The sequence below is a fragment of the Microtus oregoni genome, unplaced genomic scaffold (assembly GCF_018167655.1).
Source record: "Microtus oregoni isolate MIOR12 unplaced genomic scaffold, Mior012 000083F_ref0000379, whole genome shotgun sequence".
Classification (NCBI taxonomy): Eukaryota; Metazoa; Chordata; class Mammalia; order Rodentia; family Cricetidae; genus Microtus; species Microtus oregoni.
In genome coordinates, this window is record NW_024544543.1 from 344,122 (window position 1) to 361,157 (window position 17,036).

The 17,036-nt window shown below is 39.1% G+C and overlaps 1 protein-coding gene across 1 annotated transcript in view; it reads right to left on the reverse strand.

Moving 5' to 3' along the window:
• LOC121441908 (tubulin polyglutamylase complex subunit 2) overlaps positions 1-17,036 on the reverse strand; it is a 59,287-nt gene that overhangs the window by 26,594 nt on the left and 15,657 nt on the right. Inside the window, exons 2-4 of the mRNA XM_041643319.1 lie at positions 14,924-15,003; positions 3,245-3,332; positions 694-819 (exon numbers count right to left, since the gene is read on the reverse strand). Of these exons, the coding sequence (XP_041499253.1) occupies positions 694-819; positions 3,245-3,332; positions 14,924-15,003 (294 nt within the window). The remainder of the gene's footprint in view (positions 1-693; positions 820-3,244; positions 3,333-14,923; positions 15,004-17,036) is intronic.

The window sequence follows — 17,036 nt, forward strand, 5'->3', positions numbered from 1 at the left end:
CCAAGAGGCTAGTACTGCAGGAAGCCTGAAGACTGCCTATCTCAATCAGGCTACAATGGTCTGTCTAGTCTCGGATTTCTACTTCAGAAGACGGTATAACTGACTCTGTCATAGCAGTTAAACACAGTTCTGACTAAAGAACTCCTTACGTGCCATCTCTGCTCTTGGTCTCTTCCAGTTATTCGGTCTGTAAGCCATCTCATTCTCAAGTGGCAAAGTGATTAGAGCTCGGAATGGGGAGAAAAGTAGCTGTATTTAGACTTCCCTATTTCTTGAATCCTATTATTTTAGAAAGGGTCACACTATGTAGTGGGCTGAATTCAAATGCATGATTCTCCTGCTACAGTCTCCCAAGTACTGACATTATAAGCCTGTGCTACCATGGCTGGCCTCTGAATTGAGTGAATTTTAATCCATAACACTGATTCCTGCAGTAACTACTTATTAAGTGCCTCCATTACTACATCACTGTCACTAAAATGGGTACAAGAAAAAAAAAATAAAAGACACAACCCTAGAATTTCCTTCATGAAATTTTTGTTTGTTGATATTTGTTTTCTTCTGTTTCTATCTTATTTCCAGAAGCTATGGATGAAAAGAGTTGCAGTTTAGTGGAAGACAATTCTACAGCATGTTCCTATAGTTCTCTGAATCAAAAAAGTGAGCCAAGAGGGCTAAGTTCTAACCAGGTACCTTCGTCATCGTCCTCTAGGTCTGCCAGAGTTGGTGCATTAGGAAGTGAATACAGAGAAGACTGGATGAGCTGAGTCAGTTTTGAAATACCATTAATCACCATGCTTCCCAGTGGAATGATGTGTTCTATGGGAACAAAAAGAATGACAAGTGGTAGGTTAGACAATGGTGACCATAAGTGATTTTGCTTGGCTAACCCAATAAACCCACTGAGAGTGGCTCCATGGCTGAGGAGCCTGAGAGAGGGTCACAGAAGAGGAACATTCACTATATATGCCTCACACACTAGCTTTTTATGCAAACAAATTGAGGAACTGGGCTCCCAGGATGATGAGCAGTTCTAACCATGTTTATTATGGCACCGTTGAAAAGTTTTTAATGGGATATTCACAAGGGCTAGAAAATTTACTCAGTAACTCTGAAGACTAAATGACTTAAAACATATTCTCACTCAATTCCCTTATATTAGCTAGAACTACTTCCTTTTTGTTTGTTTGTTTGTTTTTGTTTTGTGGGAGATAGGGTTTCTTTGTAGCCTTAGATGTTCTTGGTTGTCCTGGAACTCACTCTGTAGACCAAGGCGGCCTTGAACTCACATAGATCCATCTGCTTCTGCCCCCTGAGTACTGGGATTAAAGCACATGCCACCATTGCCTGGTAAGAACTAAAGTTTCCAATGGAATCGTGGCTTTATGTAATAGACACTTTTTTTAAAAAAATTATAAACCTTCATGATGAAAAATAGCTCTCCTTCCATTTGTCATTTTCCCTTGATATAGAGAACTTAGCACCCTTCTTGTTTGTTGGGTCTGGTCTTTTATGAACAGGGTATAACTAAGAAACTGCATACTACATATTGCCTTATATTATATAGAAATGAAAATGAGATTTATGCCCTGGCAATGCTGAAGCACACATAGGCAGCCTATATATGGTGATTCTGTTGAACTTGTCCATATTGGGTTTCATGGTCTAATTGATGAGGACTGCTGACCAGGTCTCTCCCTCAAGAGGGCACCAGATCTCATGACAAATGATTGTGAGCTACCATGTAGTTGCTAGGAATTGAACTTGGGACTTTTGGAAGAGCAGGCAGTGCTCTTAACCACTGAGCCATAATAGAACCCTGTTGATATAAGATGATGAATAAAGAGTGGCAAACAAAAACTCAGAAATCTAGAAGGCTAGAATGAGCAAAGGAATACAGATCATGGAATACCAGGAAAGATCACTAAAGTAAATATTAAAGGCCACCTCTACTACCTTTAATTAATTTTTATGTGTATGCAAGTGTCTGGCATATGTATGGATGCTCATGGAGGCCAGAAGAGTCACTGGGTCCCATAGAGCTGGATTTACAGGTGATTATGAGTTACATGGATGCTTAAGAACCAAACTTAGACTCTCTGGAAGAACAGTAAATGCTCTTAACCACCCAGTCATCTCTTCAGCTCTGTTGCCTTTTCTGTCACTGCATTAAGCCATTTAGTAATGGGGATAAAAAGACCGTGATTGAGAAATAAAGTAACAGAAGAAGATATTACAAGTATGAACAAGGATTTTAGTCCACTGAATAGAATGATTTTGGTAAAAGCTAATATCATACATTCATTAATAATCTAGAAAAAGTACCTCTGGCTAGGTACAAGATACAGAAGTTTTAGAAATCATCAAAAAAGTCAACTCAGATGTGCTAGCAGAAGGCAAAGATATGGAAGAGATAAGTCAGTTGTGTGGCTTCTCTGTGTAACAGAAGTCACTCCTCCTTATCAACAGCAGTGGGGAGCTATAGGTGCTTCCCTAAGCCCAAGAACATGTAGAGATGTAGCTAGAGTATAAAGAAATGAAGGCTTCTTTGAGGTCACATCTGGTAAGACTGTACCAGGCACATGCTGGGCTCCCAAAGGGTACTTCAGGACTTCCTAACTTATGAACTTTTTGAAGAATTTTCATATATATATGTAGGGTCTACCACCTTTCACATTTTACATACTATCTGATATCTCTGGCATGTAACAAGCTGGGCTTCTACATCTGCAATGCAAATGTTTAGGTATAGATACATGGCTTAGATAAAAGCCTGGACATAGGTGTTTGGTGATGTAGGCTGAGGTGATTGATGTAAAAAAAGAGAAGCCCTGGTTTGAGAGTTAGAGTCTTAAAGTTGCACAGTGGTAAGAATGACATTTGGAGCTTGGTCAGCTGTTTCAAGGAAAGTAGAAAGTACTGCTGTAGCTACAAAGTTCTCAGATGCTTTATGTTTGAGTCGGTTGGGTTCTCTATGTGGTGACTAATTATTTTCCTCTAGCAAGAAGTCTCTAAACTGGGCTTCTAGATCAGGACAACTCAGGCTCAAACACTGTAAGTGTAGGGAAAGCACTGATAGCATTGATTAGCATTGGAGGGGAGGGGATCACAGCTTCTGGATTTGACACTTGAGACCCACAAGAATAGTATAGATGAAAAGATCTTACAATTCCAAGGACCTTCAGAGCTGCTCACCTAACCTCTACCAGGAGAGTGTTCTCCAACATCAAGGAGGCTGACTTACCATCCAGCTTCACACTCCATGTCATATGAAAACCATTGGTCATCAAATAGAAGTTTCTCACATCTTCAGGCATTACACAGTTGTTTTTCTAGAATCAGAAATTGCTTGGTGTTAGGCCAGGGCTTGGAGAACAGATGAAGGCAATGTCTCAGAGTTTTGCATACAATGTTAACCATCTTCTTTATCCTCCATGTAGGAAGTTGGATAACCTATAAAATTACTAGACAGGTACTGGGCCTAGCAAACAGTTACCAGTGTGTTTCTGTGTGTGTCCGAATAAAGCAGATTAGGTCTCTGTTTTGTCATGATATGTTAGCTGGAGAGGGTGTTCAAAGGGAGTAAAAGCTAAGAGGGGACAATAGGATGTAGCAAGAGAATGTTCCAAGTAAAGTGTGACATTATCAGAGCAGATTGCCATAAACTGCAGATCCATGTACATGTATTTTGAGACAAATTATTGGACAGGAATACACCTTAAAAGTGTGCCGTGTATGTTATTTCCACAGCATTTACTAACATGAATCTATTTTGACAGTTCTTAACACAAAGATTACAATAGGATATACAAAAGTATTTCATATGGATAAAAAACGTCACCCAAACTGGAGGTGTGGATAATAAAGGAACAGCTTAGTGTTTTTTTCGGGCAGTAATAGGAGCAAGCCTTAAAATCTAACTCACTTACATCTATGTACAGGCCTGATTAGTCTTCTCTACTTAACCCAAATCCCTGAATTGCAGAGAGAGGTTAAGTTCTTCAGGTTCTTTCTGGAATCTTTTCCAGTAATTTCTGACATGGTTATGGAGGCAAAAAGACAATACAGTAGCAACTTCAAGCATCTGGCTTTGTGGATCCTTATAAGGTGTGATACCGACCACTATGTACATCCTTCACTTTGGGTCATACTGTCAGTCCTAAATACTAAGTGTGGTGTTCTGCAGCAGGACAATCTGGGTTCATTTTCCAACTCAGCCATTAGTTGAGTGACCTTGGGCACTATCGTTTAAATGGCTAATCTAGGTTTAAGAATACACTCTAAGGTGAAATCTACAGAACACTTGAGGTGGGGAAGGCACAACCTGATAGAAAAAAAGAAGACTGAGAAGTTATGGTAACATCTTCAAGATTGTATGCGAAAACTTAGGCCTACAGGTGATTTTAAGCAGCATCTGTCAGTTATAAAATGAACAGCAGTGTTCATTGAAGTGAATTAAGTTTCTAAATTTCCTCTCTGTTTCTTGTTGTTTGTTATGTGTGTGTGTGTGTTTATTTTTTAAACCAAATACTTCCCAATCACACTTATGAGATTCTAAGGTTTTATTTCCTACTTAGTATATTAGCTTGAGCAGGGCTTGATTTTAGTGTCTTCTGTTCATTCTTGAGACTTTCAATAGGACACCTGCAGTTATGAATTGTTAAGATTCTAACTTCTGAGAGAGTCAGCAGAAAAGAGCTACTAGAAGAAAAAAAGTTATCATCAATACCACGGAGCTACAAACCCTTGTGACTTACAAAATAGTGACTTTTGCAAGATATACTGGTATAATAGTGGCACAAATGTTATGGAAGTAACCTTTTGATTTGATTTAATGAGATGGAGTCTGTACCTCATGTTGCTAAGATGACCAAGAACCCAAGTCTAGACAGGTTATGGACCTAAAGGAATACCCACTACTTATTCTGCTAAAGGAACATAGTATGCATATGACTCCTAATGGCACACAACTATACCCATAGATCAGTGCCTTGCTCAATCCATATCAGAGAAGCTTCCTCTTGCAGCTTGATAATGGGAATTATCAGAGACCACAACTGGACAATGTGCAAGGAGGGAGAGACAAGAGACTTTGCAGCACTCAGTCTTAGAGGGAATATCTTCATCAGCCTCCCACCCCCATCCAAGGCTCAGAGAACTATGAAGAATAGGAGTCAAAAAAATTGTATGAACCAGAGGTGATGGATTACTCCAAGGAAATAGTGTCTTCTAGATACAATAGGACTGAAGAACTCATCGAGACTGTACTAGCACGCATAAGACCTGCTCAGGTTCAAGCTAGACAGTGTCTGGGAACTCAGAAGGGAAAGTAGACACAGGGTCCTATTTCTAGCCAAGGAGCCATCTGTAATTGATACTGGCTAACAAAGGGAAAATCAGTGTTCACAAGTGGAATCTCACAAGGTACATTAATCACACTCTAGGGTAGGCCCTGAGCACAGGAGTAGTTAGCCAACACAAAACAAACTCAATAGGATCTTTGTAGACTTTTTGTTTCATTACATTTTGCCTTGGCATTTTTTTGTCTTATCAGTCTTTTGATTGTTTTGATTTTCATTTTTGTAGGGTTTCTGCTTCTTACTTTGTTTTGTTTTTTGAAACAGACAGAAAAAGGAAAAGAATGTGAAGTTGGGTGGGTAGATAGGTAAGTAGAATCTGGGACGAATTGGGGAAGGAGAAAAACATGAACAAAATCTATTGTGGGAAAAGAAATTTTTCAATTAAAAAAATGATTACTTCTGTAGCTCTAAGAGGCTAAGACCTACTTACAGATTTTGGCTGCTGGTGCCATCTACTGACAGAGAAACACAAACTTGAGACTTCTAGCCTTTTTTATTTTGGACCAGCAGAAAAACCAGGATGGTAGGGGCATAGTTTATATATACACATTTATACATACATATAGTTTATATATACATATTTATACATGTATAAACACACACATACATAGCATATAATATATACACACATGTAACACACATATGTGATATATGTGTATACATGTATGTAAGATATATTTATACACATATGTATACCATACATATAGCGCATAAAAATGCATATACATATATTTGCGCACACACACGCTTGCCTGTGCCTTGCTCTGTAGCTCAGGTGGCCCTCCACCTCTTGATTCCTCTGCTTCAGCTTTCAGAATCGCTGGGATTGCAGAGTGCACCACTATGCTCAGCTCTTCCAGCTATTCTTAATAAACAGTTTATGCGATACCTGCAGAAAGGGCTAGTAGAATTCCAGTAGTACTAATTACTCATTTGCTGATGTAATATATTTGTCTCACCAAGAAAGACATTACTTTATACAAGCAGTGTGTATGTGTGTGGGGGGGGGGGAGAGAGAAAGAGAGAGAGAGAGAGAGAGAGAACGCATAGTATAAACCTATATGTCCATGGATGCTAGAGGCTAACCTTGGGTGTCATTCTTCAGGTGCTGTCTACCTTTTTGCTTTTTGATACAAGGACTCTCACTGAATTAGTGTTACAAGTGCATCCACCACACTTGGCTCCTCCCACCCCCATGGGTTCTGGTATCAAATATAGGCCCTCATGCTGTGTCAGTACTTTACTAAATGAGCTAAATTTTTTAAAAGAATTAGTCAAAATTCACAAATCAGAGTAAACTATCAAAATAAAATATTTCAAGTACTCACCTCAGCATATAAATTGTGAAGTAAACCAAATTTCATGAAACACACTAAATATTCACTATTCTTCTAACAGTGACTGGTGGGTCCTTGCCTGGCCTTTAAGGTAGCTTTGCTACAGGTCTTTCTGTCCCAGGCACCCATGGTCCTGACAGGGCCTCCTGTCACAGTGAGCTCTATTTAGTGAAGTTTTCAGGGTACTATATTTAGGTGGGTTATCTGCCCTGGCCAATGACTCACTTGCTGATATTTTATTTTCTCTTTCAGCCAATATAAAGTTGGCTTTTCCTGGGGTGGGGAGAACAGCCTACCTACTTCAGAGGGCATCTTCCCACAACAAATACATACTCACTCTTTCCTTTTGCTCCCCACCTTTGGTGGCAGAAGATGGGAAGGAACAAGAAAGAAGATAATGGACAGGAAGTGAATGAAAAGGGGACATAGTGAAGATTGGAGGGAGGAGCTAAAGAGAAAGTCAGGAATAACCCTGCAGACCAGCAACGTGGAAATCATGTATTCCAGCGCAAGGTAGGGTTCTGTAACACAGCTCTCCACTTTCAATGCTTTCTCCTCTAACCACAAATTTCTTTAAACTACACTAAAAATGGAACCCACTAGAAACTCTACTATTACACAATCCGTTTTAGGAACTGAATTTCTAGAAACTCTTCATCGGAATTGTCTATACCTCAAGGTAGGGGAGGAGCTGCTCACTGTCTCTTGTCACCTGCCTACTTCTACACAATCTTGTATGCTACTCTTCCCTCTACCATTGAGGTACTTTATCTGGGAAGGGCATAGGACAGAAGATACAAAGGGGCAGGGAGGGGTATTAATTTTGAAACAGGTACTTGTCTTTGCTAAGCTGACAATCTTGAGTTCCTGTTGCAAATACAGCCAAATAAAAGGTTTCTCATGAAGCCCACCAATAAGGTACATGAAAATAATACTGGCACTCTGAAGCAATGAGTACAAATTTATCTACTTAAAGTCTTCTTCGAGAGGACGTTCTATAGTGGAGGAAAAACCTGGGTCGTGGCGTGATGGTATGAAATTCCTAGGACAATTCTCAAAAGCATCTTCAAAGTTCTTCCTCAAAAAAGGCAGAGGAGGTGGTTTATTGAAACCTTTTTGGTGAGTATGGTCTAAGAGTCTCTAAGAGTCTGGAGCCAAAGATAAAGTGCTGAAGACTCTTCTGTACACACAATTAAAAACAATTCTAAAATTTGTCTTATCTAGGGGTCAATACTTGCATTGCTGAGGCTCTGATAAAACTCAGCTAAGATAACCTTCAGGTCAATAATGCCCAATTAAGGCTTACCCAATTAAGATTCTGAAGCACGATTGTCAGGGAGGTCTTTGCAAAGGCAGCAACCTGGTTTCAGAGCTCTTGGTGTGGTACCTTCTATTTTAGGACTCTGCATAAACAGCCAGGCTATAATGTCATAGTCTTATAGTCTCTTGAGTTGTTTTATCTAATTCATTCATTAATCCATCATTTAATAAGTATCTATTATGACATTACTATAGGTTGGGCACTAGAAACTGTGAATGAGCCAAGAGGAGGCTGGGTTATACATGGACTGCTAATGCAAACCCACCTTCCTCTTCATCCTTGACAGAACACTCTCTTAACTAAAGAGCACTGTATCCTATTAAACACTTGCTTTTTAAGACTTCTGCAATCCAGGCTGCAGACTGATGTAAACACAGTTCAAAGAGGAGGTTTTTGAGCGATCTTTCACTTTTCTGGTCAAAAGTGGCAGACATGGAATCAGCTTTTTTTCCTGTCTTGAGCTCTAGGTGACAGGGGTAAGTCTAGCAGTCATTTAGCTAGCACAAACGAAAAGGGCACAAGAATTTCAGAAACAGTGGCTTAATACTGTCTGATGAAGCAACTCAAACTGCCCATCACAAGACTTCTTACATAAAAACAATACTCTTTGTCTAAGCTATTGCTAGAATTATACAGAGAAAAATGAACAACATGTGTGGATCTTTGATGGACAAAGAAGACCAGGAAGGGTCCTGAGGAGGAGGGGAGGTCAGAAGATAGTGGCGCTTTAGCATCCAAAAGATTTATGGGTAGCAAATTGGCCTGGAAAACTACCTTTAAATGGAGACACAAACAAATGAACAAACAGAAAACACCAATAGCAGCTATCCCACTGGGTATCTGAGGAAGAGTAGAGATGCTGAAGAGCTCAGGAAAATGTAATGGCCTTCTTGGAGGAAACTAAGAACACATCTACCATTCCATCTCTAGATCAACCTAAATGGACTGATTGGATAAGAACAGAGTAGTAAGAAGAGGCTCATAATAAATCTTACTCATACCCCAGAAACCAAGGTATCTGCTGCTAAAACAGTTTAGATCCTAAGCTCAGTTTGGAGAGTTCCCTGAGTACCATATGCCATCACATCACAGCGATACCCAGAGAAAGATTACTGCACAAACTCTGCTCTCATCCATTCAGCCTCCTATTGAATAGCAATACCATGGGACCTTTCCCACCAAGGGTACCAGGAAATAGCTAGGAAGCTGTCCCAGCAGCTTAGGAGACTTTAATTGTTGACTCTTAGCTCCCAAAATAGCTTGGCAGCCACCTTGAGAAGTTCAACCTACAAATGCCTTGGGAAGCAAACAGGTGGTTCCACTCATCTGGGAATTCAAGGCTGGTGGTAGGGATGATTGAGCAGCATTCTTTGAGTGGCTTGGCTCAGTGAAGCCCAGGCAAAAACCACAGTTATTTTTCAACAGACAAGAGGCAGCTGAACACCTCGACCTTAGAAACTTGGCCTGCTGATGCCTTGAAAAATGAAGGCGACGCCCTGCTCATCACCCTTGTTCCTGGGAAACAGCTGGGAAGCCTGTCTGCAGAAGCTGGCACCAGATAACCTGCAGACAATACCTCTGGAGCTCTTGGACACTGGCAAGTAGTTGGTCTGAGCCCAATGGATGTTCTAGTGAACAAGAATCTCTCATACTAACAGTGTATTCCACTGTTGGGCATGCTGTGATAGTACCCCACACAATGTGACCTATAAAAATCGACAGGTACCCCACACCTAGCTTGGTGCATCATGTCCAGAGCTGTAGTAAACCTGCTGCATCTAAAAGACCTGTATTTCAGGTGTTGTGAGAATTTGGCAACTACTGCAGCAGAGATCAGGGAATTACCTGCAGATATCACCAGCTTTGATTACTGCTGAAGAAATCACATAGAAACTGAAGTGTCAACGTGTAGTCAAACTCAATGTAGCATATTTAGCCAACATTCTAGAACAGAACTATAAAAATTTTTATTGTAAAAATCATTCTATAAAAATTAGGGTAAGCAACTGACTTACCAGATGCAGAACAAAACAAAAACTCTAGAAAAAAAGCCACAAAAAACACATGAAAAAATGAGACAAGAAACATGAAATGAAGCAAAGCAAAGTAAAATAGCTCTAAAGAACACAATGTTCTAGCAATAGATCCCAAAGAAAAGAAAAGAAAAGCAATTTACTACTTAAGAAAGAAGTCAGCTGCATGGTTTTAAAGGGAAAAATTTTAAGATGTAAGATAAGAATGAACAAAGAAATAAATATTATAAGAAGGCAGCAAACAGGAATTCTGAAGCTAACGAGCTAAATAATAATACAGTAAGAGTCTCACCAGCAGAATAGATCAAGCAGAAGGAAGATTTCCAAGAATTATTAAAAAAGCTTTCCAAATGCACAGGCCACCATCAAGACTGAAAACTATTATGAGAATTCAGAAGAAGGGAGAAGCAAAGAAAATGTATGCAAGAAAGTAATTGCTGAAAATAATTGGCAATTGGAAAAAAATACCAAATTTTGGTACAGATACTCATAATTCAGTCTGGGAAGCTCAAGGTCTTGGTGAAGAGACTAATATCCCCAGTCTAGGAAGTTTGAAGGCTGAAATAATGCAGTGGTTCTCAGCCTTCCTAAGGCTGTGGCCCTTTAATACAATTCTTCATGTTGTGGTGACTCCCAACCATAAAATTATTTCATTGCTACTTCGTAACTATAATTTTTCTACTGCTATGAATCATAATATAAATATTTTTGGAGACAGAGGTTTGCCAAAAGGGTTGAGATCCACAGGTTGAGATCCGCTGTCCTAATGTATTCCAACAAGGAAAGAAAAGTGAATCACATGGTACAAGAAAACTATCTAAAGTATAAAAGTAATTTAAGAACAGAAACATTTTTATCGAACTAGTGAAGTACCTAGATTAGTAAAACATACATCTGGATATGTATGCTAGAGTGTTCCTAGTCAGCATTACCAGGCAGGAGACCCATCCTAAATGTGTGTGCGTGTGGGCAGTATCCCATAACACAAGGTCCTGGTGGAGTACAAAGCAGGAAAGGAGAATCCCAACAGCACCAGCAATTCTCTTTTTGTTTCCTGGCCACCATGATAGAAGCTGCTCTGCTTTGCCATACCCTGCCTGCCATGATTGATTAAAACCTCCACAATTGTAAGACAGACTTGATTTGTTTCTCTACCTTAAACTAAAGTAAAACAGAAGAGCTTAACAGCATACTTCTTTAAATGTTTCTAATTGGAAGTCTTAGATCACTGGGAGCATGTCCTTAAAGGGGATAATGGAATTTCAGCCTCTCCCTTTCCCTCCTCTGTCTTTCAGTTGCTATGAAGTAAACAGGTTTCTTTACTACACACTCCAGCCAGGATATACTATCTTTACAAAGGCCCAAAAGCAAACAGCTAAGAAACTATAGATTGAAATCTCCAAAACCATGCGTCAAAACAAACTTTTCCTCTTTTCAAATTGATTTATTTCATATATTCATTATAGTAATGGAAAACTGAACACTATGACATACAAAAAGAAATCAAAAGTGAATAGGAGTAGCTTGTTAACTTGTATCAGATAAAATAGACTTTAAGTCAGAAACTGTACAAAGAGATGAAGGTCACTATATAAAAAAATGGATCAATTCAACAAAAGGAAGCATATAAATATATATGCATATGTGAGTGTGTATGTATGTATGTATCTTAGGGTTTCTATTGCTGTGAAAAGACACCATGACCATGGCAACTCTTACAAAGGACAACATTTAATTGAGGTGTCAGCTTACAGTTCAGAGGTTCAGTCCATTTTAATCATGGGCAGTGTGCAGGCAGACATGGTACTGGCTCTATCTTGATTGGAAGTTACTATGACACCAAGCAAAGCTTAAGCAAAAACTACCACAAAGTCTGTCCCCAACAGATACTTCTTCCAACAAGACCATATCTACTGCACCAATGCCAACCTCCTAATAGTGCTATTCCCTTTTGGATTATGGGGGCCAATTACATTCAAACTACCATAATACATAATACCAAATATTTAATAAAGACACTTACTCTAACAGAGGAACAGATTCTAAACTAACAATAGCCAGGCACTGAAGCAATTTTATTAACAGATGATTTTTACCAGTGGACAAATCATTCATAACAATCAAGAAAAAAAATCAGAGTTAAACTATACTTCAGACCTTATGGACATAACACACATCTATAGTTCATTTCAACAAAAAAATGCAGAATAACATTCTTTTTATTAGCACATGGAACATTCTATAAGGAAATTATGATAAACTGTAAAACAAGTCTCATGAAATTTAAAGAAAATTTTGACCACAATGGAAATCAGTAAGAAGGACTTAAGAAAATACAAATATATCAGTTAAACAACATTCTCTTCAGAGAAAATCGAATGAATAAAGAAATCAAAGTGAAATGTAAATATTTCCTAAAACAAGAGTGTCTCAGCTAAGCACTGAGCTGAGCTCCCAGGGTCCAATCGAAGGGATGGAGGAGCAATAATATGACCAAAGGGGTCAAGTCCATGATGGGGAAACCCACAGAAACAATTGACCTTAGTGAGTGGCAGTATACTGACTCCGGACTGACAACTGGAAAACCTGCATAGGACTGAACTAAGCCCTCTGAATATGGGTGACAGTTGTGTGGCCTGGGCAGTTCATGGGGCCACTGGCAGTAGGACCAGGATTTTCCCCTAGTGCATAAACAGGCTTTCTGGAACCCATTCCCTGTGGAGGGATACCTTGCTCAGCCTAGATATAGGGGTGAGGACCTTGGTCCTGCCTCAAAGTGATGTGACAGACTTTGTTGACTTCCCATGGGAGACCTCTGACAAGTGGATGAGGGGTGAGGTGGGGAGAAGGTAGGGGGAGTACAAGGAGGGTAACTGGGATTGGTATGTGAAATAAAAAGATTGTTTTAAACAAATTTAAAAAAGGATTACAAAAGGCGAAAAATAAACAAACAAACAAACAACAACAAAAAAAAAAACCAAGGGTGTCTTAATTGGGTTTCTATTACTGTGAAGAGATACCATGACCATAGCAACTGTTAGAAATATTTCCTTGTGGTAGCCCACTTACAGTTCAGAGGTTTGCCCATTATCATCATGACAGGGAGTATGGCAGCATGCAGGCAGACATGTTGCTAGAGAAGGAGCTGAGAGTGCTTACATCTTGACTCACTGGCAACAGGAAGTGGTCTGTGACACTGGGTAGTATCTTGTGCCCACTACCACAGTGACACAATTCCTCTAACAAGGCCACACCTCCTAATAGCACCACTTCCTTTGGGTGCCATTTTTTTCCAATCAACCACAAAGGATAACATAAAACTTGAAGTATATTACTAAAAAAATTTACAAGGTATAACAAAAGCAGTACTAAGAGAGACATTTATATCAGTCAGTGCTTATAAACACATACAGAAGACTTCAAATACAGACTCTAATAATAAAACAAAGGAATGAGAAAAATAAGAATAAAGCTGACTTGCTAAACAAAAAATTAGAACCAGGAGGACACATAAAGCACGAATAGACCAATAATGAGTAAGAATAGAGCAGTAATAAAGTCTCCCAATAGAGAAAACTCAGAACTGTATGGCTTTATTGCAGACTTTACCATATATTTAAGAAAACTATTTTTATTTCTTCTCAAAGTATTCCAACATATTGAAAAGAGGCAACCCTTTCAAATTCATTTACAAAGCCAGCATTACCCTGACACTAACTTAGACAAGGAGACAATGTGACAGAAAGGCTGCAGAGAGTTAGTGAATAATTGGGGGATGGAAAAAAGGACACTTGTTTAGACCAGGGCTTGGAAAACTGTAGCACAAGGTCCTCTGCACCAAAATTATTCAACAAGTCACGGACTTGTATATTGTTGGTTGCTTTCAATGTTTGTTCCCACAGCAAAAATGAGTTACTGTGACAACTGAGATGCCAGAGAGCCTAAACTATTTGTTCCTTGAACAGAAAATACTTCCTGAATCTTGACTTTGACACATTTTCTACATGCTTTGCATGCAAAGGAGAGATGACCAAGCAGCTAGAAGGAGAAATATACTGAAGATTTCACTTTGTCTTATTTAGATGTTAAAGAGATGAACAAGCCCCTATAAGGAAGTTATCAGTGTACCACAGAGGGAGAAATGAAGCACTAACTGGAAGAGTAAGAGCTTGGGGGGCTGAAGAGGACTGTCACTTGTCACTTGGTAAACGTTTACAATATATGTACAGCAAGAGTGTGTGAAGGACTTATCTGCAAGAAAACTTAGAATCTATGGCCATGATCTATATAAGGCTGAAAAGAAAGGTATTTTGCCAAATTGTTGGGTCTCTGTGCGCCGCAGTTTCATCATCACTATACTGCACTGGAGAGTCTAACCCAAGAACTGTCAGGGACTCTGTAACTATGCAATGTCACTACGATGCTTAATAATATTGTGGTTCTCTTGGCCCCGGGATGTTGTGAAAATTCAAAGGCAGATTCTTTCATTATATACAAACCATGAAAAGTCCAGATAATGAAAAGCATTTAGGTCTGAAAAACTTGCAGAGGGAAGCTGGGAAGCATCAGCCACACAGATATGTTAGTGGTTTCTGCAACACTTACCCATTTTCTGTCTAGCATGACGCATACTAATAGGCACCTTTCTCTTCCACAGCTGAACTTGTAGTTTGTTGTGTATATATACAACCTAAACATCCATTGCTTTCATAGATCCCCAGGGTCCGAGAAAACACTTTGTTGGGAAAGTGGAATGGAATAGAAGCTGTGATCTGACATGATAATAAGTTTCTTGCTTGAATTATTCCTTTCCAGGGGCATTTAAATTGACCTCTCTTTGTTGAAAGATGAAGATTCTACACAGAAACTTACTTGTTCCCATGAAGAAATCATATGACGTTCAGCAGGTTGCTTTTCTATTATGCTTATTTCTGTCACACCTGGGGAAGATTCTGGAAGAAGAAAAAATATGGTATAAAGTTGTAGTTGGCCTGCTCACACATTCTGTACTTTAGGTTGGTTACATGTTGATTACTACTCTATGGCCGTCAAATCCTTCTGATGAGCATTTATATCCCCTATGAGCAAAGTAAAGGACTGGCTGATCCCTCAAAGCCCCAGTACCATCACCTGTAGGACCCAGCATACCCCAAAGAAAGACCACAACTAAACTGTCTCTACCCTTTACATTTATCTAGTTGAATAACATACAGAGATTCTAAACTTTCAGTGATTACACACTGGATCTCTTGGTATATACACAGTTAAAAGGAATAAGGAATAACACCTCTTTAAGTTTCTAGAAGAAATACAATTTATCCAGGCACAGTGATACAGTACTTTAATCCAGCACTCAGGAATCAGAGGCAAGCAGGCAGGTATCTGTGAGATTGAGGCCAATATGGTCTACATATAGCAAGTTCCAAGACAGCCAAGACAACCCTGACTTTAAAAAAAAAAGGACTTGGTTTAATTTTCTTCTAAATAAAATTTGTCTACTGGACATGTTATTCTACTTGATGGAGTTCAGAATTTAAAAGCTAGACTAGGCTAGGCTAGGCATGGTGGTACCAAACTTTATTGAAGTACTTGCCAGAACAAGGGAGCTAGATCTAACAGAAGTCAAGGCTATACTGTAGTAGTGAGTTTCAGGTAAGTCCAAGCTGCAAATAATGCCTAAACAAACAAACAAATTCAAAGCTGGGGTTGGGGAGATGGCACAATGAGCAAAGACTGCTATGCAGTTTTGATGTGTGGTGTGGGAGGTCCTTCTGTCTATGATGTGTTGCTTTTATTGAATAAAGAATACTGCTTTGGGCCTATAGCAGAGCTATAGGGGAACAGAGCTAGGTGGGGGAAAACTGGATGGAATGCTGGGAGAAGAAAGGTGGAGAGGGAGATGGAGGCCATGGAGCTGCCTCCAGAGTTAGACACTGGAACTTTAGCCCGTAAGCCACAGCCACGTGGTGATACACAGATTAATGGAGATGGGTTAAATTAATATGTAAGAGTTAGCCAATAAGAAGTTAGAGCTAATGGACCAAGCAGTGATTTAATTAATAGTTTTTGTGTGATTATTTCGGTTCTGGGTGGCCGGGACAAACAAACATCTCCTCCCATACATATGTAGAGGATATGAATCCTCGTTCATAAAATAAAGAACAAGACCACTACCAGCCAACTATCAGGAAGATAAAAAGAAATGGTTTCACAGTGCCCTGTTAACATCCTTAATTTCAGGTTCTAGGCTTCTAGAATTCTGAGAGAGTAAACAGCTACCATTCAAAGCCACTCAGTCTATGGTACTTTTTACGGCAGACCTAGTAACTAATGGAAAGTCTACCTACTTTCTGCGATACTGCATGCATCATTCTCACTGCCATCACCCTTACATCATGGCTACTGCAAACCATGATAAAAAATCACACCCACAAACCCTCTTCTTGTTCTGATCTGTTCTTGGCATGCTACAAATCTTGTTCGACACGTTTGGTTGGCAAAATATGGGTTTTAATATATTTTTGTTTGATTTTATCTTTCATTGTCTGAACCTTTACTCCAGTATCAGTTTTTTCATTGCCTTTATGTCTCTAATCACCCCCAAACTAAATCTTTACTCATATTCAATTATGTTGTAGCTGCTTTCTGATACACATATACAAGTGTGTCCATGCTTCTGTTTACATATATTTCATGTTCTACCTCCACCATAAAACCACTTTAGATTACTCTGGTTTGCACTGATCTCTAATTTTCCTGATATAATTTCCCATACTATATATGGTAAATACTATATATTTATATTTAATGATATGATATTTTGAGCTATAAACTATTTTGAGCTATGTTTTTTAATATGAGGTCTAAGCATCATATCAAAAAATGTAATAAAATGAGTTTTTTATTTGTTCATATATGTGTGGATGATATACATGTGAATGTGCAGCTCAAAGTTGACAATAGTCTTCCTTGATCACTTTCCGAA